The following is a 26,220-nucleotide window of genomic DNA, read 5'->3' on the forward strand; positions in this document are numbered from 1 at the left end:
GATGCTGCCTGATCTTCTGAGCATGTCTAGCATTTTCTATCTATATTTTGGTTATTGTCAACATGGCTGATAGCAGCACTTTACTATGTGAAGATTTTATAGAATCAAAGAATTTCTATTCTTTGCTTCATGTTCCCTACAACTGCCACTGCACTACACAAGTACAGTTAAAAAACAGAAAATGACAACGATGGTCAGTAACCTAGGGTCAGTGGAAACCAAGACAAATTGTCAAATTGGATCAAAATTTGTTTGGCAAGTGGAGAGAGTGTGATGGTGGAAGGTTGTTTTTGCAATTGAATGCCTATAACCAGTTGTGTCCCATGAGGAGTGTTGCTGGGACTCTTATTGTTTGTAATGTCTGTGAGTGATGTGGTTTTGGGAGGCATGTTCAGTAATTTGCATCAGTAATCAGTAATCTCCACCATTGAGCACATCTATAAGGAGCACTGTCACAAGAAAGCAGTATCCATCATCAAAAACACCCATCATTCAGGTCATGCTCACTTCTCTTTGCTACCATCAGGAAGGGGGTACAGGAGCTTTAGGTGTCACATCACCAGGCTCAGGAACAGTCATTACCCTTCAACCACAAGGCTCCTGAACCAGAATCAGAGTCAGGTTTAATCTGTTAACTTAGCAGCAGCAGTTCAGTGCAATACATAATCTAGAAGAGGAAAAAAATAATAAATAAAATAAAAATATTAATAATAAATAAGTAAATCAATTACAGTATATGTATAGTGAATATATTTAAAAACCATGCATGAAACAGAAATACTGTATATTTAAAAAAGTGAGGTAGTGTCCAAGGGTTCAATGGCAGAGGGGAAGAAGCTGTTCCTGAATCACTGAGTGTGTGCCTTCAGGCTTCTGTACCTCCTTCCTGATGGTAACAGTGAGAAAAGGGCATGCCCTGGGTGCTGGACACTACCTTTCTGAGATTTTGTTCCCTGAAGATGTCCTGGGTGGATAACTGTTGTGGATAACTTCACTCACCGACCTGATTCCATGACCTATGGACTCACTTTCAATGACTCTACAACTCATGTTCTCAGTATTATTTATTTACATTCTTATTATTTATTTTTTCTTAGTACAGACTGGTAAAATGTAAAGTATGGGCAGAGCTAAACACACTCATTTGTCAATTGCTAGGAACTTTCAAACTGCTCTAGTGATGTTTAGTATAGTGGCTTTCTGAAGATTTACTGTGTAGCCCCAATTGTTTAATGCTATTGTGTAGTGCCTTTTGGATGACACCAGTTGTAGACATTACTATCAGGACAATTTTAGCTTGTTCACATTCCAAAGTTTCCTCTTTTAGTTCAGCACATTTCTGGCGTTTTTCACTTAATGATTTCTGTATGTTCTGTGTGTTTGGAATGGGTATATCTATTAAGTAAGTTGTTCTTGCTTGTTTATCTTATATATTACTGGATCCGGATGGTTATTATAGATTGTCTTATCTATAGTAACTGATCAGTCATAACTGTGATATTCTGACTCTAAACCTGACTTGTATTTATAGTAAAGTGTGATTTCATTGATGAGTTTGTATTTTAAGGCAAGCTTTTGATGAATGATGTTTGCCACTTGTTTGTGCCTGTGTAAGTAATCAGATTGAGTTAAACTGTTACAGGATCCTGCAATGTGTTGGATTATTTCTGGTTTTTATCAGTATTTTCTATATTTATCATCTCAAATTTGTTGGTCTTTTATGGTGTATTTTTGGTAATATTTTGTGTTACACCTGGTCCTGAATCGCCACAAGGAGCCATTCTGTTTCTAGGAAGAGATCTCCAACTCTGAGCCAGGCGTTTGACACTTCCTTGTCGACATCTGCTCTGCTCAGATCATGGGGATGTCTTCCATAGTGCTCTTCCATTGCTTAGCTTTTCCTTCAGTAGTGATAATGTGTTCATTTTTCTGGGTTGTGCTCTCATTTACATTTAGTGGTGTGTACTTCTTGTCAGAATTGCATATGCTTGCATGGAGTGCTGATTCCTGTTTTCATTGATGAAAGTCTATCCTTGTAAAGTTTTATCTGACTATTGTGTAGATTCTTAATGTCTGTTATTCCTCTTCCCCCTTCTGTCCTAAGTAGAGTAAATCTAAGCACATTCAAATGTACATAATATTTTCTGATATTTGTCATTTCAGTTCTTATTTTCCTTTGTAAGTTTTGCATATGTTATGAATGTACCACAGCTCTGAGGGGCTGAAGGGTGCGGGGTAGCCCCCTCCTTTGTGAGAATCACAAGATCACTGTTGGGTTGGGTCAAGGGGCACAGGAAATGAGAGAGAGACGTGCGGAATGTCTCGTTTCCCCGGCGATGTAAAGCTAAGGGGCATGGCCATTGTCTCCGGAAGGCGAAGTTGTGGATTGAAGACTATGCTACGTGAACGCCCTCAGGCAAAGTGGGCTGGTTGAGGGAGAGATTGCATCACCTCCAACCTGATTGACATCTATGACCCTGTGAGTCAGGATAAAAGAGGGTCTGTAGGAACAGCCCCTCAGACGCACCCGAAGAAACGTTAAGCGACCACGTAATAGCAGGAAGTCATCTGTAGGAGGCCACGTGCATTCAGTTCCGTTGCTGGAACTGGTGGCTGGAACCACGGAAAACGGCTTTTAGCTAACAACGGGGAAACCCACTCCCCTGACTCAATGGATTGGCCTCATGAAAGACCTGGGCAAGTTTAAAACGCCTCTCTCTTAAACCCAAAATGCTGCAGCTTGAACGAACTAACAGTGACTGTTATATTTCCATCGGACAATATATTATCCCCTAGACAACGATAGAGCTATTTCTTATTGATTCTTATTATACCCGCGCTTTTAGATTTAGTATTGACGATGTATATTATCTGTATGTTTGCATTAATCTTATTTTTGTGCCCCTTTATCAATAAATACTTTTAAAAATAGTACCATCAGACTTCCAACGGACCTCTCTATCTTTGCTGGTAAGTGACCCAGTTACGTAGGGGGTTTCGTAACACATATCAGTTTCAGACCAAGATATTATGCTAAAATATAGATAAGCTAATATAGGTACAGCAAAAGTGTCCATTGTCTTTGTTATATTTTTACTGGTAAGTCCTGTTTGGCAGATTTTCTTAATCCTTGAAGTAAATACTGTCAAAAGTCTTTCCTTTATTTCACTGTGATCTACTTTCTTTGCTTGTTGATATCCTAGATACTTATCTGTTTCATATTGAATGAATGAATGAAATTAATTTATTTTGGTCAGTACAAACATAACAAAAAGCATCATTTACAATGATGATTTCATAGGACAAAATTACAACAAAAATAAAGATATTCTTTAAAACAGACCGAAAGGGTGTAGGCTGAAGCTACTGCTTATTACGCCTACCCCTCTTACTTATACAACAATATATTTGGCATCAATCATCACATCATAAACAAAAATGTCATAATCTTTTAACACAATATTCATTCATCGGTTGTATTTTATAAAATACAACTTTATAAGACATTGATTGTAGCTCATCTGGAGTACTGTGAGTACTGTGTTCAGTTCTGGTCACTACACCATAGGAAAGAAATCATGGTATTGATGAGGCTGCAGGGGAAATTCATCAGGATGGTGCCTGGGTTAAAGTCCATTTATGAGGAGGGAGTGGAAAAGCTAGGTCTGTTCTCCCTGGAGCAGAGGAGGGGATGTGATTGAAGTACATATAATTGAATATAGATGTAACCCCCTGGGTCGCCTCAGGCTTGCTCAGCTCGTTCTTGTCTAGGGGGAGCAGCCTTCGGCCCCGCCAAACTGGGTAATCAGCTGGTGTGGATGCTGTGTGATGTCCCCGCCTCACCCAAAAACAGACAGTACACCATATGCGATTAAATAAGTACAATTTATAAAGATTACTATAACTAAGTGATTAATAATGATGCAGTATATATGGATGAAAAGAAAATAAAGAAAAGGTGCCAAACTTATCAAAGTCCAAACCACTTTGTGCACAACTGTTGGAGCTCAATTCCTGAAGTCTTCTGGTCACTGTTCGATCCCCTCCGAACTCCTCGACTTGCAGCTCAGGACCACCCGAAGTGGTCAACCAAACACATCTATCTTTGTCTCCTCTCCTCGGGGTACCTCCTGGCCTTGGAACCCCCCCCCCCCCCCCCCCGCTTGGGGTCTGTTCCTCACCCCATTTACAGCATCGCGTCCTCTCTCTCTCACCCCCTCACTCTGATCTCCCCGAAAGCCCACCAACAATAGCTTACAGACTCAGAAGAAAGAACAACATTAATCCCAATTGGTTTACAAAGGAATACAATTCTCGTTATCAGTAAATTTGAACCCAAACAAGCTTCCAGCACTCTCTCGCAACAAAGAAACATTCCTACTTTTAACAAAACAAAGAAGCCATTTTAATTACATACACAGTAACAAAGAAAAAGAAATCCCCTTTACACTCTCTCCCCACCAAATAAAAGTCATGTCCTCATGACTATTAAATAACGCGCCACCTTTCCTGTCAACACACCCTAACCCAAGCACAAATAGTGACATCTCCTCCCCACACAGTAAACCTCACGCCCTGTTCCTCAGGCGCTACATAGGCCAACTATCTGGGAGTTCCCCAACCCTTCTGAGACCTCCATACCCCCTCACCTAAACCCTTCAGGCTCAGACACAACTAGGGATACCTTGGTCCCGCTACCAACTCCTCTCTCAACCTCTCACTCATGCCCCCCACTGCACATAGCTAACCCTCCCCACTACACCTGACTCAGTGGGAGAAGGGCCAAAGGTCTCTTCCTCAGTTGAGGGAAAGTCAGCAAAAGGCAGCATGTACCACACATCCAGCACATTATCCATCAAATCGGTATTCTTCCTCATGACTACTTCCAGATCAACTTTCTCCAGTCTCTCCGTCTTCATTTCAAACTTGATTCTGCAGAGACAGTCACTCACGAGCTGTGACCTTCGCCAGCCCTGGCACGTGTCCAGAAAACACTTTAACTCTGTAGTTCTCAGCCGCTCCTGCAACAACCTCACTTCATATTCTCCTGAGGCAAATCCAAATACCAAGAGATCATCCACATACGCCAAAACTCCAAACGCCTCCACATCCCCCGTGGTCTTCCACATGCCCCGCAGGAAGGTTGCAAGGGCTCCAGATATGCCCTGTGGCATCGTTTCAGACCGGAAGACTCCTAGGGAATTTATAACGGCCGTCTTCTCCTTGTCGGCCCCACTCATCGGGATCTGACAACATCCACTCTTCAGATCCAGCACCTTAAACCACTTCGCACCACTCAGATAGGCCATTCCCTCTTTGGCCCTCAGGGCCATATTCTGGTCACTGACAGTGCGCCTCTTCAGCGCAATATAATCCACACACACGCTGCCTACGTCTTCCACGGCTTCAGGGGCCAGTCGCCGCAACCTGTCTCTCACCGAGGTGTCTTCAGCAGTCAACTCCCCTCCCTCGTGGTATTTCGCAGCGTCCACTAAGAGGGTCTCACCCTCAGATACTTTCCCCAGGCCGTACCACCACCGGCTCTTGTTTGAATTCGGTATCGGCCCAATGCTGCTACACACATCCGCACAAGCAGCTCGAAACTCTGGGTGCATCGACAATGCCTCCAAACAGCACTCACCCGCCTCCTCCGGGCAGGCCCCCAAGCACACCCGCAGGATATTGGTTCTCTCCAGAACCGAAATGCTGCCCGTCTCAACAGTGTCTGGACACATCAGCATCAATGATTCACGAACCTCAGTCACCTCCACATTTGCCTCTAAGAACTCCATTTTCACTGACCAACAACCGTCGTCTAGATAATCACCGGCACTGGTACCCCAAATCTCCAGTGCCCTCAATGTCGTCAAGGGTAAATGCTTCCAATAACGGTTATAAAACAAATTGTACAGCAACTTAACCGGCGCCCCGGTGCCAAGGATGGCTTTAACTTGACTTCCATCCATCCGTAACAACACCTGTGTGCTTGGTCCCTCTAAGCCTTCAGGAATAGGGTCTGTTTCTTTTGGAAGTTCCTTGGTCCATTGCTGGGAACGTGCTCCCCCAGAGACCCCAAGCCGTTCCCCCACTGGACCTCCTGTAAGTTTCCTGACACCTCTCGGATCGGCTGAACAACTGAGGGACGAGCTGATCCCCTTGACAGATCCCCCTGGCACCGCAAGCAATTTATCTGCCCTCCTAACCAAAAGGGATACCCTAAAAACTTTCCACCAATCTCCTGCCACGGATATTATAAGCCCCCCCCCCCCCCAGCTGCGGCATTTGACTTCCAGTCGAACCACACACATTTTCCCACACTTTCACATAACTGACAGCTGTCACCCAGAGGTAATTGTACCCGACAGTTCTAACAACGTCACCAGCCCGCCTACTCAAGCTTCCAACCAATTCCTGTCGCTTTCCCTCAGCCAAGCACTGCCACTCACCCAACAACTGAGAAGTCTGCTCCGCCCATGTCTCCGCCCCTTTAGGGCTGGACATTATTCCAACAACTGGGCGGAGCCTACCACTGCTGAAACATCCCAACCTGTCACTTCTCACTCTCCGAACAGTATGGACAACCCATGGTCCCACCACCATTTCGTCAGCGTTAGTTGGAACTCGAACAACGACCTCCGTGCTTCCAACAGCAGCCACCCCACCCAACACACGTGCAGCGATAACCAGCAATCGCACCCCACAAAGGCACACCAGTTCTTCGCCGCAGACATAATTTAAAGAGGGTGATCACACAGCTTCCACAGTAAACAATCCCGGACGAGCCCCCACAATGTAACCCCCGGCCATCATTTGATCCCCTCCGAACTCCTCGACTCACAGCTCAAGACCATCTGAAGTGGTCAACCAAACACATCTATCTTCGTCTCCTCTCCTCGGGATACCTCCTGGCCTTGGACCCCCGTTGGGGTCAGTTCCTCGCCCTGTTTACAGCATCGTGTCCTCTCTCTTTCACCCCCTCGCGCTGATCTCCCCAAAAGCCCACCAACAATAGCTTACAGACTCAGAAGAAAGAACAACATTAATCCCAATTGGTTTACAAAGGAATACAATTCTCGTTATCAGTAAATTTTAACCCAAATAAGCTTCCAGCACTCTCTCGCAACAAAGAAGCATTCCTACTTTTAACAAAACAAAGAAGTCATTTTGATTACATACACAGTAACAACGAAAAAGAAGAAATCCCCTTTACATAGATAATGTAGACCCTCGTTTGAATCTGAGAGAGATAAAACCAGAGGACCTAGATTTAGGGTAAGGAGGAAGAGATTTAGATGGAATCTGAGAAAGAACTTTCTTCACCCAGAGAGTGGTGAGTATGTAGAATGCATTGCCTGATAAAGTGGTGAAAACTGGGTTACTGACAACACTTAAGAAATGTTTAGAGGTACACTTGAATTCTTAGGCACAAAGGGCTATGGACAAAGTACTGGGAATTGGGAAGTTTACCCATGTGGATAGATTGGGCTGAATAGCTTGTCTCCATGCCATATGAGTCTGTGACTCTAAGTTAGACAGCATCTGTGGAAGAGAAACACTTCAACAACACCCTTGTTTCTCTTTCCATGCTAGAGCCTGACCGGTAGAGTATTTCCAGTATTATCTGTGTTTATTTCTAGTATCTGCAGTTTTTGACCTATACTTCATAGTATTTCATTTGTTGTAATGTGCCTGGATGTCCGGAGGTTGTAAGAAGCCTCTGTATAAAATACAAGTCTCTTTTTTACTGTTGCAAAGTGTGTTGATTGTATTTCCCCTGTACCTACATTAGATCCGAATCCAATTTTCACAGCCATTTTGTTGACTAACTTGGTAGATAATTTTGGTTGCTATTTAATTTCTATTTTCACTGCAGGTCCTTTGGACGCCTGAAGTCCTACCCAATGGAGTGAGGTTTTCAATGACGAGTGCTGATGGTGAAGAGGGATATCCTGGGGAGCTTAAAGTCTGGGTGACTTATGTGCTGGATGGAAAAGAACTGACTATTAACTACAAGGCTGAAGCCACCAAAACCACACCAATAAACCTGACCAACCATTCCTACTTCAATCTAGCTGGACATGTATGTTCATTTGATATGGGGCAGTGCAATGGCGTGGCAGTTAGCATTACACTTTACAGCACCGGTGACGCTAGTTCAACTCCCACTGCTGTTTATACGTTTTCCCTATCACCGCGTGGATTTCCTTCCACATTCCAAAGACTTGCATGTTGGGGTTAATAAATTGAGGCCATGCTATGCTGGAGCCAGAAGCGTGGCAACTCTTGTGGCCTGTTCCCCACCCAGCACATCCTCAGACTGTGTTGGTTGTTCACACAAACTACGCAAGTCACTATGTTTCAGTATTTCGATGTACATGTGACAAGTAAACATAATCTAATACGTTCAAAAGCGATAAGTAATGGAGTGATTGGATAGAGTGAAAGTAAAAGTAACATGCTTTAACTTGGCCTATAACATTGAATATTCCACACTGTTTATAGTCCATCTGAATTCCAAACCATCAAGGAGTTTAGACAATAATAGGGGTATGGAGCGAGGTTCCTAACAAGTAACAATATCTCAATATAACTTTCCTTCCCACATTCTCTGCCTGACAATTACAAGCTAGGAAAAGTAATTACAGGGGGCAATGGCTATTGATTGCCAGAGATTGTTTTTGGCAATCAGAAGATACTGAGGCTTAATAAAACACAGGCTTTTCCCACTCACTGGAAATACAGATATTGTTCAAAATACTAAACAGAAGAAATACTGCAGATGCTGGAAATCCAAAGTAAGACACACAAAATACTAGAGGGACTCAGCAGGTCAAGCAGCATCTGTGGAAAGAAATAGAGTCAACATTTTGGGCCAAGGCCCTTCATCAAGGCTGGAAAGGAAGGGGGAAGAAGCCAGAATAAGATAATGGGCAGAGGGGAAGGAGTACAAGCTGGAAGGTGATAGATGAAGCCAATGAGAGGGAATAAAGAAGAAGGAATTTGATAGGAGAGGAGAGAAAGGGAAGGAGGAGCACTGGGGAGATGGGGGTGGGGTAATAGGCAGATGAGGGGAAGAGAACGACTAAGAGGGGAGCTAGAATGGGGAATAGAAAAGGAGATAAAGGGGAGGGGGGAGAAATTACAGGAAGGTAAGAGAAGCCAATGTTCATGCCAGCAGGTCAGAGGCTACCCAGAATAGGAGATAAAAAGTAAAATACTGTTGAATTATGGGCTGATTGGTGAATGAGATTAGGAGTAGGGAGGAGTAGAAAATCACTAATCTTGTACATCTCAGACAACTCCTGACTCCAGTTTGACTTACATATTTCCGTTACAACAGTGTATGTCATTCAGTGAATACTGATTTGACTCTAAGGTATTTTATGCTATTTTCTATACTCCAGGTCATAACAACGGATTATTTTTAGTTCTCACTACCATCCAGAAATTGTGCAAGTTACCGTACATATGTGTCCACTGATTATTGAGCCTTTCGGAAGGAGTTTCTCTTCTTTGATAATTTTCTTTAAAAGAATTATAAATCAGGCCAACAGTCAGAGAAACTCTATGTATCTGGGATCTTCCCTTATGAGGCAATGAAGCCTGACCACAAACAATGCTGGTGGAGTGGGCTCTCCTATATGCTAGGGATACCAGTTACCAGTCTTTTGGGGGCATTCGATGTCAAGTTTGTTGAGGTGAATGTTTGAGATTCGCTCACATCACTGCGAGTAGTGGCCGGGATCTCTGCAGAACTCTTAATTATTTTTAAGATGGGGGGGAAGCAGCTTCCTTTTTAGAATATAGAACAGGCCCTTCAACTAACAATGTTGTGCTGACACTTTAACCTAATCCAAGATTAATCAAACCCTTCCCTCCCACATAGCCCTTGGTGTTTTTTTTTCCATTTGTGTCATTTTGTGCTGGGAAGACCCTTCTCTAACTTAGAAGTAATGATGGCATCTAAATGCAAATTAAGTCATAACTGTAAAGGATCAATCAAGTGTGAAAAATTTTGTAAGGTAGGATATTTTACAAATTGGGTTTCTTTTCCTTGCCTCATAGTATTTATTTCTCCTCTCTGCCCAGTCTCCACTTTTAGCTGGTATTTCACCATGTTCCAAAGCTATTTCCAGGGCTCCACGTGAAGCCAAGATTATCACTAGGTACCACGTGGGCTTGTCTGTTCTTTCTTACTGTTCGTGAATTTGTAGGACATTGGCACCAGTATTGCTGAAGGAGAAGCTTACAATTTTTTGGACTCCATCTGAACTATGCCATGGGACCAAGCTCCTGGCGAATGGCAAACCTAGGGCTTTAAACTAAATAATAGGGTTCAACAGATTGGAAAATGTAGATAAAATGAAAGGGAAGAAGGGTGCAGGAGATGTTACTGAAGGGTCCAGAATAAAAGTACAAGGTAAAGTTCAGAAAAGAATAAGAATTTAACTTCAGACAGATTTGAGAAATGGGGTGGGGAATACAAGGATGAAGATGTTATATTTGAATGCATGCAGTATATAAAATTAGATAGCTGAGTTTATAGCACATTTAGAAATTTGCAGGTACTGCAATGTGGGCATTTCAAAGAAAATCACAACTGGATCTAAACATCCAAAGATACACATCATATCGAAAGGACTGGCAAGTTGGCAGAGGGGAAGAGATGGCTTTACTGATAAAAAAATTAAATCATATCCAGAGCAAGAAGCGACATGGCATCAGACAATACAGAATACTTGTGGATAAAATTTTTAAAAATTATTTAAGGATATAAATAATGATGGGAGTTATATACAGGCCTCCAAATAATAGCCAGAATGTGGAGCACAAATTACAACTGGAGATAGAAAAGGCACGTAAAAAGCAATGTTACGATGGCCATGGGTGACCCCAGTATGCAAGTAGACTGGGAAAATCAGGTTTTCAATCAAGGAAAATGGCAATTGTGGATTTGGTATCGCTCGATGAATCAAATTTGTTTAGCTTCAAGCAGAGGAATCCTTTGAAGGCCATGATTATAAAATGCTAGCATTCACCCTGCAGTTTGAGAGGGATAAGTTAAAATTGAATGTATTAGGATTACAATTGAGTGAAGGTAACTACAGTGGCATGAGAAAGGAGCTGACTAAAGTTGATTGCAAGGGAGCACTATCAAGGATGACAGTAGAGCAACAATGGCTAGAGCTTCTGAGAGTAATTCAGAAGATGTAAGATAATTTCATCCCAAAGAAGAAGCAGCTTTCTAAAGGGAGGTTGAGGCATCTGTGGTTGACAAGGAAAGTCAAAGGCAGCATAAAAAAATGGACATACAATATTGCAAAAACTACTCAGAATCTAGAGAATTAGGAAGCTCTTAAAAACCAACAGAAGGCAACTAAAATCTGAAACACAAAGGTAAGCTAAACTAATGATATAAAAGAGAGGTGAGAGTGGATATTGGACTGCACGGAAATGGTTTCAGAGAGTGGTAGTGGGGAACAAAGAAATGACAAATGAACTGAATGAGTATTTTTCATCAACCTTCACTGTGGATGACACCTGCAACATGCCAGCAATTTGAGAGAACCGGGGAAAGTTGGTTAGAAGTGAGAGTAGTCTTTATTGTCTGGATGGCTAAAAGCTGCCAGTTGTGGGCTATAGAAATTAAGGGATCCTTAGAGGCCAGAGTTATAGAGATCCTTAAATCTGTAGAGCTGGACAAGGTTGCAGGGTGAGGGAGGGCTGAGATTGTGGAGGTAGTTGAACACCAGAATGGGATGAAATGCACTTTGCTGTAATACTTCCAGTTTCAACATTTCTCTTCCTTCTTTCTCATTTAGGGAACCCCCAATATCTTTGACCATGAAGTTTCAATAGAAGCTGATCACTATCTACCGGTTGACAAGACATTAATTCCAACTGGTAAGAATGTACTTGTTACTCTTTTCTACCAAAGGGTAGAGAAGTTGGAATGTTGAAAATTTAAATTTGAGAGATATAATTGCCCACCCTTGGCTTAGTTTGGCTTAAATGCATACACATTCAGCTATTCCACTCACTATTTCTCCATTTTATTGGTTTTGCAATGGGTAGGTTACCAGAATGAACCAGGGAATAAAAATTATATTTTGTGAGGCATGTCTGAAGGTTTTAAAACTTTTATTTGAAATGTAAAAGATGTAAAATTAAATAGATATATTTAATATATCTATATATTTGTTGTGATCAGGTGGGCTGCAGCAATTGGTAGTTGTTCACAATCCATTTTGGTTTGGATAAGGTGATCAAGTAAAATATATCCATATTTACAGACAATAGAAAGCAAGGTGATAGTGGGCTGCAAGTAGGTGCAGAGGATTCAGAAATATAAACCTTAAGTGAAAGGACAAGAGCTTGGTAGACTGAATATAATATGGAAAACATGGAAGTCATCAAACTGAGTTTTTTAATGGTGAGGGATTTAAGGTTGTTGGTGCTCAGAGGAGCCTGAATACTTTTGTACACAAATCATTAACACACGTGTATGCCATGCATTAAGAAGGGCAAATGACCTTTACACAGAAGACAATTGAATACAAGATTAAAGACATACCTACAATAGAGTCTTGGAACATTGTGTACATGTCTTGTCTCCTTGCCAAAGAGTATACTTGAAATTGGGAAAGTTCAGCAATAATTCGCTTAATTAATTACCAAAGTGGCAAAATTTTCATTGAGAGTCTAAGGAAATGGTCCATATTCCATTGAACTTAGAAGAATGAGAAGTAATTGCATTGAAGCATAAAAACATCTCAAGCGAAGTTCAATTTATACAGATGACCTTTCAAGGCAATAACTAGTTAACACTGGGTACAAAACATTGAGAATGCTTTCTAAGGCAACATTAGTGAATCTGCAGTTGCTGGAAATAAATGAAAAGTAAAATTGCTGGCAGAACTCAGCAGGCCAGACAGCATCTATGAGAGGAGGTAGTGACAACGTTTCGGGCCGAAACGCTTCATCGGGAGTTTGAAATGTAAAAGATGTAAAATTAAATAGATATATTTAATATATCTATTTATTTGTTGTGATCAGGTGGGCTGCAGCAATTGAAGGGTTTCAGCCCGAAACGTCGTCACTACCTCCTCCCATAGATGCTGTCTGGCCTGCTGAGTTCTGCCAGCATTTTGTGTTTTTATGAGAATGCTTTCTAGTATTTTTTTTAGTTAAATGATTTCCATTTATAGTAGCGTCATGGCCTTAGTAAATGAAAGGCTTCTGATGTATTATTACATCTGAGACAGGAAATCTGGCAGACAGTATGAAACATGCAGCTTCTACGATGGCTGTTAATTGGTAATCAGATAATCTATCAACGCGATATTTTATGAGACAGTATTGGCCAGGATGATGAGAACTTGCACAGTGATCTTCAAAACACCTCATGAGAGCAGGACAGATGTTTATGTCAAGAGAAACAAAATTTTTGTAACCTAGCAATGATATTTCATCAGAGGCTTTCTGTTCTGTATTACAAATGGGGGTAAGCCAATGGTGTAGAAATTTAATATATATTTCTGGTTCATAAAGGTGAAATTGCCTCAGTGGCAAACACTTACTTTGATCTGAGAAAACCTGTAGTACTTGGAAACCTCATTGAGAATAAGCTAATGGAAGGCTTTGACCACAATTTCTGTTTAAGCCTCTCAAAGCAACGATCGCCTTGTGCAAGGTAAGCAGCCTGATAAAAATTAACATCATCTTGAACTTAACAGAAAAATGTTTATTTTCTAAACTTTTTCCCACCCATACTTAAAATTATGCATTCTCTGTATTTTCTAGAATGTAATTTTATTCATGTTTTTAAACAAATATACATGACTTAAACCTGCAATTCACTTGCTGCCAGGAAAGACAAAAATAAAACACTTTACAAGGTCTGTGTGTAGGTCTTAGACCATAAGAATTTGGCCACTTGGTCCATCAAGTCTGCTCCACCATTCCATCATGGCTGCTTTATTATCCTTCACAACCCCGTTCTCCTGCCTTCTCCCCGTAGACTTTGATTCCCTGTCTAATCAAGAACCTATCAAACAAATGTACCCAATGACTTGTCCTCCACAGCTGTCTGTGCCAATGAATTCTACAAATTCACCCTCTGGCTAATGAAATTCCTCCTCATCCTGTTCTAAAGAGATGTCCTTCAATTCTGAGGCTGTAAACTCCCCTGCTATAGGAAACACTGTGTCAAAGTCCATTCTACCTAGCCCTCTTATTATTCAATAGGTTTACACCAGATTCTTCTAAATATCAGCAAGTACAGGCCCAGAGCTATCAAACTATCCTCATATGTTTACCCTATCATTCTCGTGAACGTCCTCTGGACCTTCTCCAATATCAGTACATCCTGTTTTAGATAAGGGACCAAAACAGCTCACAGTGCTCCAAGTGCTGTCTGACCAATGTCTTATAAAGCTTGAGCATTGTCCTTGCTCTTATATTCTAGTCTTCTAGAAATGAATGCTAACATTGCATCTGTAATCTCTGAGCTTTCTCCCCATTTAGAAGATACTCTGTATTTATTCTTTCTACAGAAGGGCATGACCATACACTACCCTACACTATATTTCATCTGCCACTTATTTCTCCATTCTCCTAATCTGTCTGAGTACTCCTGCTTCCTCAATAATACCTGCCCCTCTATCTATTTTTGTATTATCCAGTTGAAGCCATCAATTTCAAATCATTGAGAAAAGAAGTGGCTCAAATACCAATCACCAGCATTGGTCACCAGCAGCCAACTAGAAGAGACCCCCTTTAATCCTACTCTTCGTCTCCTGCTGATCAGCCAATCTTCTATCCATGCTAGTGTCATTCCTGTAATAACCATGGGCTTTTATCTTGTTTAGCAGCATCATATGCTGCACTTTGTTGAAGGCCTTCTGGAAATTCAAGTAAACAACATTCTCTTTAGTCTATCTAGCCTATTATTTCCTCAAATAATTCTAACAGATTTGTCGGGCAAGATTTCCCCTGAAGGAAAGAAACCATGCTGACTTTGGCCTATTTATCGTGTTCCTCCAAGTATCCCAAAACCTTATCCTTAATAATGGACTCCAGTATCTTACCAACCATTGAAGTCAGGCTAACTGGCCTATAATTTCCTGTGGAAAGAGTGGAATGGCATTTTCAATTTTCCAGTCCTCTGGAACAGTTGCAAAACCTGGTGATTTTTGAAAAATCACTACTAATGCCTCCACAATCTCTTCAGCTACCTCTTTCAGAACTCTGGGTGAATTTCATCTTGTACAAATGTTTTACCCACCTTCAGAATTTTTAGTTTCCCAAGCACCTTTTCCTTGTTAATAACAACTAAACTTATGTACTCCTGCCCCTTGACACTTTTGAATTTCTGGCATACTGCTGGTGTCTTCCAAAATGAATATTGACGTAAAATATCAAGTTCATTTGTCGTTTCCTTGTCCCCCTTTACTGCCTCTTAGTATGATTTTCCAGCAGTCCAATATCCGCTCTTGGCTCTCTTTTACTCTTTATATATCTGAAACAAAAATACATTTGATATCCTCTTTTATATTATTGGCTAGCTCACATTCATGTTTCATTATTCTCATTGCTTTATTAGTTGTTTTCTGTTGGCCTTTAAAGGCTTCCCAATCCTCTTGCTTCCCACTATTTTTTGTTATATTGTATGTCCTCTCTTTTCCTTTTATGCTGTCTTTGACTTTCCTTGTTCATCACAGTTGCATCATCTTTCATTTAAAATACTCTACTTCTTCATCTTTGTGATGTATCTACCCTGCCCTTCTGAATTGCTCCCACAAACTTCAGCCAGTTCTTTTCTGATATCATCCCTGCTAGTGTCCCCTTCCAATCAGTTTTGGTCAGCTCCTCTCTCATGCCACTGTAATACTGATACATCTGATCTTAACTTCTCCCTTTCCAACTGCAGGTTAAATTCTATCATATTATGATCACTGTCTCCTAAGAGTTGCTTTACCTTAAGCTCCCTAAACAAATCTGGTTCCTTTCACAACACCCAGTGCAGAATTGCCTTTTCTCTAGTGGGCTCAGCCACAAGCTGTTCTAAAAAGCATAGGCATTCTACAAATTTCTTATCTTGGGATCCAGCACCAACCTGATTTCCCAATCTTCCGCATACTGAAATCTCCTGTAACATTACCCTTTATATGTGCCTTTTCTATCTCCTGTTGTAATTTGTAATCCTCATCTCCTGGCTACTGTTCAGAAGCCTGTATATAACTCTCAGTGGGCTTTTTGCCCTTGCAGTTTCTCAACATACCCACAAGGATTCTACATCTTCTGATCCTATGCCACCTTTTTCTAAGGATTTGATTTCATTTTTTTATCAACTGAGACACCCCACCTCTTCTGCCTACCTGTCTGTCCTTTCAATACAATTTGTGTATCCTTGGACATTAAGCTCCCAACTGTGATCTTCTTTCAGCCATGACTCAGTGATGCCAACAATGTTATACCTGCTAAACTCTAACTGCACTAGAAGATCATCTACCTTATTCCAATTACTGCGTGCATTCTTAAATAACACCTTTGGTCATCTATTCATGACCCTTTTCAATTTTGGCCCCATGTTACTGGAAGTTAAACTTTTAACCCTTTCTAAACATTTGGTCTTTTCATTTATTCAGGAGACCTTCATAATCTCTCCCGCACTCTCCTTCCCTTTTGCTTTATCTTCATTGTTCCATGGCTGAGCCTACTTTTTAACTTAAGGACACACTTCAACCCATCCTGCTGACTGCAGTTTGGTTCATTAATAAGTTAATAAAATGTAATTCACAATGAATGTAGTGTGCAGCATAGATAAACAGAAAAACAGTGCAGTAAAGTAAAAAGTAAACTATTTGCTGTCCTAGTGATGAGACCTCGGTGCTGAGAAGGGTATTTATTAGTATCACAGCCTGAGGGAAGAAACTATTACCCAGTCTGGCAGTCCTAGTCCTGATGCTCCTGTACCTTATTCCTGATAGTAGTGGTTCAAAGAGACTGTGGGATGGGTTGTAGGGATCCTCAATAATCCTTTGGGCCCTTCTTCTACAACACTGCTTGTAAGTGTGTCAAATAGTGGAGAAGGAAACCCTGGTGATCCTCTCTGCAGTTCTTACGTCCTCTGTAGGGTCTTGTGGTCCAATGGCTTGCAGTTTCTGTACCACACTGATGTAGCCAGACAAAGTGATCCTGTAAAAAGTTGTGAGAGTGCAGGCAAGGAGGCTTGCATGCCTCAGTCTCCTCAGAAATTGTAAATGCTGCTGTGCCTTCTCGACTAATGAGGTGGTGGTGTGGGTCCAGGTTAGAATGTCAGTTATGTGCACACCAAGGAACTTCGTGCTCTTCACTCCCTCCACAGCAGAGCCATGGATGTACAATGGAGAGTGGTCGACCCACACCTTCCTGAAGTCCACACTCACCTCTTTAGTCTTGTCCGCGTTGAGACTCAAGTTGTTCTCGCACCAGTTGACAAGCCTCCCTACCTCCTCTCTGTGTGCCGACTCACTGTTGATGAGGCCAACACTGTGAACTTGATGATGAGGTTTGAGCTGAACCTGGCTGTGCAGTCAGGAGTCAGCATCAGGCTGAGCACACAACCCTGGGGGCTCCGCATGATGGAGCTCGAGATGTTGCTGTCAACTTGTACTGACTGGGGTCTCTCCATCAAGGAGTCCAAGTTCCAGTTACCGAGAAAGATGTTGAGTCCAAATAAGTGCAGTTTATCCACCAGCTTCTGAGAAATGATCGTGTTAAAATGCAGAGCTAAAGTTGATGAACAATATCCTGGCATATGAGACGTTGCTTTTCTAGGTGGGACAGGACAGATTGGAGGGTCGAGGCTATGACACCCTCAGTGGACTTGTTTGAGCAGTCGGCTAATTGGTAAGGGTCCAGTGTATCACACAAGATGCTGGAGGAACATAGCAGGTCAGGAGCATCTATGGAAATTAATAAACAGTCAATGTTTCATGCCGAGAGCTTTCTTCAGGACTGAGAAGAAAGGGGGAAGGTGCAGCTGGAAAATGGGATTTTATAAGATCCATTACCAGCCGCTCAAAGCATTTCATGATTGTTTGAAATCATTGCCACTGGGCAGTAATCATTTAGGCCAGCTACTGTTGCTCTTTCGGGCACCAGAATGTTGGTGGCAGCCTTTACGCCTGCAGGGAAGGGGGACTGTTTCAAGGAGATACTAAAGGTGTTCATTAAGACCTCTGTTAGCTAGGCTGCACAGTTCCTCAGCATCTGACCAAGAATGTTGTTGGTACTTGTATACCAACTACCCCATCCCCCTGCCAAATTAGTTTAAATCCTCCCCAACAGCTCTAGCAAACCTGCCTGCAAGTACAGTTGGCCCGCCTTATCCGCGGATTCTGTATGCGTGGATTCAATCAACTGCAGATCGGGAAAACCCGGAAGTTCTTTCTCCAGCACTCATTGCTTGAGCATGTACAGACTATTTTTCTTGTCATTATTCTATAAACAATACAGTATAACAACTATTTACATAGTGTTTACATTGTATTAGGTATTATAAGTAATCTAGAAATGACTTAAAAGTACAGGCAGTCCCTAGGTTATGAATGAGTTCCATTCCTGAGTCCGTCTTTAAGTCGGATTTAAAGTCGGAACAGGTACATCTGGTATTATTTAGCGTCAGTTAGTCACATGTTTTTCTTAGTATATAGTACATATTCTACCTTTCTATGCATATAAAACACTTAAGAAACATATGTATTTCAATAATTTAACCACTGTGTTGCTTAGTAATAATTGTAGCTTTCACCAGGGCAGGGCCTTTCACATGTTCCATTAAAATTGTTCCAATCGTTGACCGACTATAGCCTAATGCTTTTCTAATGACCAATGGTGTTTCACCTCTTTCCGATCGCTTTTACTTCCACCTTAGTTTCAATTGTGATCGTGATCATTTTCAGAAACAGAAACACTGCAGATTCAGAGCTGCAACGCCAGGTCCTAATGTCCACCGCACGGAGACATGTTAAATAAAGTCCGGGGTTCTGCTGGGTCCTAAAGACCACCGCACTGATCACATTAAATAAGGGACTTGAGTATCCACGAATTTTGGTATCCGCAGGGGGTCCCGGAACCAATCCCCCGCGGATAAGGAGGGCCGACTGTATATCGGTCCCCCTCAAGTTTAACCCATCCTTCTGATAAAGGTCATTCCTTCCCCAGAAGAGATTCCAATGATCCAGAAATCTGAAACACTGCCCCCTGCACTAATTCCTCAGCCATGTATTCATCTGCTAAATTATCATATTCTTATCCTCACTGGCATTTGGCACAGGCAGCAATCCAGAAATTATTACCCTTGAAATCCTGCTTTTCTTCTTGTTCTCTAGCTCCCTATACTACTTCTTCAGGACCTCATTTCTAACTTGTGTTGTTGGTTCTAATACGTACTATGACTTCTAGCTGTTTACCCTCCCCTTCAGAATTCTGTGGAGCCAATTCAAGATTTTCCTGACTTGGCGTCTGAGACAACATATCATCCAGATGTAACTTTCACAAACACAGAATCTTCATTCAGCTCCTCTTACTATGGAATCCCCTATCACTACTGCACTCCTCTTCTTCCTCCTCCCCTTCTGAGCCACAGTCAGACTCAGTGACAGAGACCAGGTCGCTGTGGCATTTCCCCAGTTGGTTGTCTGCCCCAAAATCTTTATACATGGCCATTGATATCCTAACAATGCTTCCACACTTTTCTCACTCTCTTCAGCTGGCCAGTTTAAGGGAGAGTGGCAGATATTTAGCTTGCATCTGTATACGTCCTTTCACTACATTAGGAATCCCGAAGTAGCATACAAGCAGTGACTGTTACAGCGTAGGATATGTAGCAGCAAATGGTGCATTTTAGGATCTGTCATGATTATGTAGCAGAATTTTGCTCATAGATTAAAAACTGGTGAGAGCAGAACATAGAACAGGACAGTACAAAGCCTACAATGTTGTGCTGACCTTCTAACCTGCTCCAAGATCAATCTAACTGTTCCCTCCCACAGAGCCATCCACTTTTCTATCATCCATTTGCCTATCAAAGAGTTTCTTAAATGCCTTTACTACCACCACCCCTAGCAGTGTGTTCAGCGTAATAAAACTTATCTCATTTTCCTCCTCTCACTTTAAAATCATGCCCCATCATTTTTACCATAATATGTGGGGATTTGCTACACTTTAATTGATTTGATGCTGTGCTATGAACTGAGATTTTTTCCCCAAGATCTCCCCCCCCCCCCCCAAGCACTCTCGATGTTCATTGTTCAGGTCATGACTTGCATCAATCCTGAAGCAGGGACTCAACCCAAAAGGTCAACAATCCCCTTCCCCCGCAGATACCTAACTTGCTGAGTTCCTGCAGCAGTTTGTTTGTTGCTGCAGGTAATTTATCAACTTACAGATGTTCCAGCTTCTCAAGCACCTCCTTAGTAATAGTGACTGCCCTGACACTCACAGATTTCCAGCATGCTGCTGGTGTTATCCACAATGATATTCGTTCCTCAGCCGTTTCTTTGTTCCCCATTATTACCTCTTTAGCACCAGTGGTCCAATATCCAATGTTGATTTTTAAAAGCTTCCCAATCCTCTAGCTTCCTGCTAACCTATTGCTGTTTTGTATTGTCCTCTGTTTTGCTTTTATGCTGTCTTTGACTTCACTTGCCAGCCATGGTTGCCTTATCCTGCCTTTAGAATGCTTCTTCTCCTTTGGGGTGAACTGATCTGTGTCTTCTGAATTGCTTCCAGAAACTCCAGAAACTGCTCTACTGACATACTTGCTCGTGTCCCCTTCCAATCATCTTTAGCCAGCTCCTCATTCATGCCTCTGTAGTTACCTTCTCTCAACTATTGTACATCTGGTTTTAGCTTCACCCTCTCAAACTGCAGGGTGAATTTTATCATACTGTGATCATTACCTCCTAAAAGTTCCTTAAGATCCTTAATCAAAACCAGTTCATTATAGGGCACCCAATTCAAAATTACCTTTTTCCTAGTATGCTCAAACACCAGCTCCTCTAAAAGTCATCTACTGTAATAGGCATTCTACAAATTCTTTCTATTGGGATCCAGCACCAACCTGATTTTCCCAATCTGCCTGCATATTGAAGTTCCCCAGTGCTAACAATCATAACATTGTCATTGTTTACATACCTTTTCTACCTCCTTTTGTTAGTTTGTACCTGGTTACTGTTTGGTGGCTGATAAATAACTCCCATCAGGATCTTTATACCTTTTCAATTTCTTAAATCTATCGAAAGGGTTCTGCAACTTCTGATCTAATGTCATTTCATTCTAAGAGTTTGATTTCATTATTTTACCAATGGAGCTACTTGCCCCTCTTCTTACCTGCTTGTCCTTTCAATATGATGTGTATCCTTGGTGGTTAAGCTCCCAGCTTGATGTTCCTTCAACGAAGATTATTTTCTACCCACAACATCATATCTGACCATTTCTAACTTCGCTACAAGCTCATCTACCTTATTTCATATACTGCATGCATTCAAATCAAAGGATTTCAGAATTGTTTAACCTCAAGGAGCTATATTCCCACTCTAGTTATGTTCTGGTCCTAGTAAGTTGTCCTTTGGTTCTATTAAACTAAACTTTGGTAGTTGTCTATTTGAGAAAGTATGGAGAGCGTGGTTCATTTCTAAGATATGTCCCATGAATGCAGCAGCATTGGATATGTTTAAGATGGTGCCGATAAGTGACGACCCTTTACATGCAGCTTCGAAGTGAATCATCAAATATTCTCATTTAGGACTCTCACAGATGAAATCCACAGTCACAGCCCTGGGTACTTTTTACAACATCACTTTAAGACATTTAAAAGAACAATCAATACTCAAAATCGATGGACCTGGACGACTTACTCAGGTCGCAACTGCAGTTCCCTTTTAAGAAAACAATGGTGGGGAAGATGCGCTGGTCTACAAGTACAACTGAAAAATAGAGGCCTTAGACCCCCACTCCCAACTATCCTGCTGGCAAATCTACGATCTCTGGAAAATAAAATTGAAGACTTCAGAGCAAGATTGCAGCACCAGAGGGACATCAGGGACTGCTGTGTTCTTTGCTTCATGGAAACATGGCTCACCACCACTATTTTGGATGCAGCACTGCAGCCCAATGGCTTCACCATTCTCTGTAAAGACAGGACAGCTGAGGCTTTTAAGGTTAGAGGAGGTGGAGTATCCTTTATGATTAACTCATGGTAGTATAAAGACATGACAGTATTGTCTCAATCCTGCTCACCTGTCCTGGAACATCTAGCAGTCAAATTTAGTCCACTTTAACTGCCGAGGGAGTTTTCTGCTATCATCCTGGTAGCAGTGTACATTCTGCCCCTGGCCTGCATCAGGCAGGCACTGGAGGAGCTGAGCACTATGATCAGTAGTCACAAAACAGCATGCCCAGATGCCTTCACAATCATTGCAGGGGATTTCAACCAGGTCAGTTTGACAAACTCTCTGAACAATACCACCAACAAATGAGCCAACAGAGGAGCCACAATCAAGAATGCTTACCATGCCATCCCACAGCAGACTTCGAAACGTCCAATTGGCAGAGATTAAAGACTGCAGCACCGGTGGTGAGGACAAAGAAGGTATGTTGTAGGGAGGCGGAGGAGAGCTTACAGGACTGCTTTGAGTTGATAGGCTGGATGATATTCAGGGATTCATCTTAAAATCTAAATTAATATGCCACATTTGTCACCAACTTCATCAACACCTGTGTGGATGAGTGAGTTCCTTCAAGAACATACTGGATATACTGAAACCAAAAGCCATGGATGAAACAGGAGATTCTTAGTCTGCTGAGGGCTAGATCTGTTGCATTCAAGACTGGTGATCCAGAACTACACAAGAAGTCCAGGTACAACCTACAGAAGGGCTGTCTTAAGAGCGAGAAAACTATTCAGAATGAAGTTAGAGGCAGAATCGGATGCGTGTCAGCTGTGGCAGGGTTTGCAGACCATTACTTCCTATGAGGTGAAACCTAACATCATGAATGGCTGTGATGCTTCAGTCCCAGATGACCTAAATGCCTTTTATGCATGCTTTGAGAGGGCGAATAAAACTACAGCTGTGCGAATCCCTGCTGCATCTGGTGACCCTGTGATCTCTGTCTCAGAAGCTGACTTTAGATCATCTTTCAAGAGGGTGAACCATCACAAAGTGTCAGGACCTGATAGTGTATCTGGTACTGCGTTGAAAATCTGTGCCAACCAACTGGTGGGAGCGTTCAAGGACATCTTCAATCTCTCACTGCTGCTGTTGGACATTCCCACCTGCTTCAAAAGAGCACCAATCATACTGGTGCCCAAGAAGAGCAAGGTGAGCTGCCTCAGTGACTCAGTTGCACTCACATCTACTGTGGAGAAGTGCTTTGAGAGGTTGATCATGGCTAGAATTAACAACTGCCTAAGCAATGACCTGGACTTGCTACAATTTGCCCATCACCATAACAGGTCTAAAGCGGATGCAATCTCACTAACTCACCACTTAGCCTTGGATCACCTGCAGAACAGCAGTACCTATGTCAGATCGCTGTTGATTATAGCTTAACATTCAATGCCATCTTACCCTCAGTTCTAATTTACAAACTCTAAAACCTGGGTAACATCTTTCTTTGCTGACAGTCAACACTTGCACACTTCGAGTATGTGTGATTAGCCCACTAATCTACTCTGTCTACAGACATAACTGTGTGGCAAGGTACCATCTATAAATTTGTCATTGACATAACCATTGTTGACGGAATTTCAGATGGTAAAGAGGAGGCTTGCATGAGTGAGATAGATTAGCTGGTTGAGTGGTGTAACAACAACCTTGCACTTAATGTCAGTAAGACCAAGGAATTGATTGTAGACGCCAGGAAGGGAAATAGCGGGAAAACACCTGTCTTCATCGAGGGATCAACAGTGGAAAGGGTGAGTAATTTCAAGTTTCTGGGTGTCAAGAAAGAAAGATCTTCTGTGTGAAGATCTATCTTGGGTACAGCATACTGATGCAATTACTAAACAGGCACAACAGCGGCTATATTTCATTCGGAGTTTGAGGAGACTTGGTCTGTCACCAAAGACTTTAGCAAATTTATACAGGTGTACCATGGAGAGTATTCCATACCAAGCTAGTTGCATCACTGACTGGTATAGAGGAGCTACTGCACAGGACTGGAAACAGTCACAGCAAGTTGTAAACTCAGCCAACTTCATCATGGGTACTAGCCTCCTCTAATTGAGGGCACCTTCAAAGGGCAACATCCATCATTAAGGACCCCCATCTCTCAGAATATGCCCTCTTCTCATTGCTATCATCAAGTAGGAGGTACAGGAGCCTGTAGACATATACTGAATGTTTCAGGAATGGCTTCTTCCCCTCTGCCTTGCACACTACCTCACTATTTTTTGCTCCCTTTTTGCACTACCTATTTAATTTTATTATATATATATATATATATTTACTGTGCAAAAGTCTTAGGCACAGGTAAAAAAAAATCTGTAAAGCAAAGATTCTTCAAAAATAATGAAAAGTTTTGAAACATAAAAAAATTATTATAAAGAGCAGTGAACAGTAAAAAACTAAAACAATATTTTGTGTGACCATCTTTTATCTAAACTGCTTCAATTCTTTAAGGTACTTGGTGTACCCTTGTATAAGAAAATCATTAATAGGTTGTTCAAAGCATCTTGGAGAACTTGCCACAGTTCCTCTGCAGACTCTGTCTCTCTAGGTAATCTTAGACTGCCTCAATGATGTTGAGATCAAGGCCCTGTGGAGGCCACACCATCTGTCGCAGAATTCTTTGTACTTCTTATCGCTGAAGGTAGTTCTTTATGGCCTTGGCCATGTGTTTGGAATCATTGTCCTGCTGCAGAATGAAAATGCACCAATCAGGCACCTCCCTGATGGTATTGTGTGATGGATAAGAATCTGCTTGTACTTCTCAGCATTGAGGATTCCATTAATTTTGACCATTTGCAGAACTTAAGCCCAAACCTGCAGCTAACCTCTGTCGTGTCTCAGTGTTGGCTGCAGATGCTTGTCCATGTAGAGCTCTCCACCTCTTCTATGCACAAACTGCCCCCTGTTTGAGCCAAAAATTTCAAATTTTGGCTCGTCAGCCCTGAGCACTTGCTGCTATTGCTTAGTACCCCAGTACTTGTGTTTTTGTGTGTAGGTGAATTTCTTGGCTTTGTTTCCACTTCAGAGGAAGGGCTTTTTGGCAGCAATTCTTCCATGAAGACCCCTTCTGACAAGACTTTTGTAGGCTGTAGAGGGGTGTACTTGGTCTCCAGTGGTTTCTATGCTGTACTTTTTTGATTTAGAAGGGACATCAGTTTGATGTATCTCTTGTCTGCTGCAGTCAGTTTCCCTGGTCGATCACTTGCCAGTTTCTTTGTGCTTCTTCAGAAGTGCTTGGACGGCACATCTTGAAATTCTGTTTGCTGCAAAATTTCAGCTTGCGAGAGACCTTGCTGATGCAGGATGACCACCTTGTGTCTTGTTGCTATGCTCACTCTTACCAAGGTGTAAAAATTGATGATTTGAAGGTTAAACTAGTCACATCTCCCACACCCACACCTTTTAGTGTGGTTGTCCTTCACCCGGTTTGATTCCTCCTACATCCGTTTCTGTTTCATTTAATCAGTTTAGTTCATTCAACTCATTATGTTATTGATTATTAGCATCCTGTTAGTTATCTTTACTTCAATATGCACTGGGATATACACCTACATTCAAGATCTTACTTGAAGAGTGGTCTATTACTTTCATTAATGAAATACCAACATTTCTCTGTAACATTTAATTTTATCAAAAGTGAATGTTTGGAACTCTAAAATTTGCTCATTTTTACTAACACACTAATGCAGAAGTTAACATCTAAAACAAAATTTATATAAAAAAATCTAGCGTGCCTAAGACTTCTGTTTCTTATTGTTATAGTTTTTTAAAATTATATGTTGCAATGTACTGCTGCTGCAAAACAACAAATTTCACAACATATGCCAGTGATATTAAACTTGATTCTGATTCTGATACTGCGCTAGTAATTCTTAGCTTTGCATTCTGATATCTAGAGTGGAGTTAGAACCTGATGTTCAAAGTAAGTTTATTATCAAACTATGTATATGTCACCATATACTATCTTGAGATTCATCTTCATACATTTGCAGAACAAAGA

At 41.7% G+C, this 26,220-nt stretch overlaps 1 protein-coding gene across 1 annotated transcript in view; it reads left to right on the forward strand.

The window, feature by feature from the left end:
* galm (galactose mutarotase) overlaps positions 1–26,220 on the forward strand; it is a 51,176-nt gene that overhangs the window by 20,171 nt on the left and 4,785 nt on the right. Inside the window, exons 3-5 of the mRNA XM_059986408.1 lie at positions 7,874–8,080; positions 11,823–11,904; positions 13,552–13,693. Coding sequence (XP_059842391.1) covers positions 7,874–8,080; positions 11,823–11,904; positions 13,552–13,693 — 431 coding nt within the window. The remainder of the gene's footprint in view (positions 1–7,873; positions 8,081–11,822; positions 11,905–13,551; positions 13,694–26,220) is intronic.

This window comes from Hypanus sabinus, chromosome 12 (assembly GCF_030144855.1).
Source record: "Hypanus sabinus isolate sHypSab1 chromosome 12, sHypSab1.hap1, whole genome shotgun sequence".
In the NCBI taxonomy this organism is placed as follows: domain Eukaryota; kingdom Metazoa; phylum Chordata; class Chondrichthyes; order Myliobatiformes; family Dasyatidae; genus Hypanus; species Hypanus sabinus.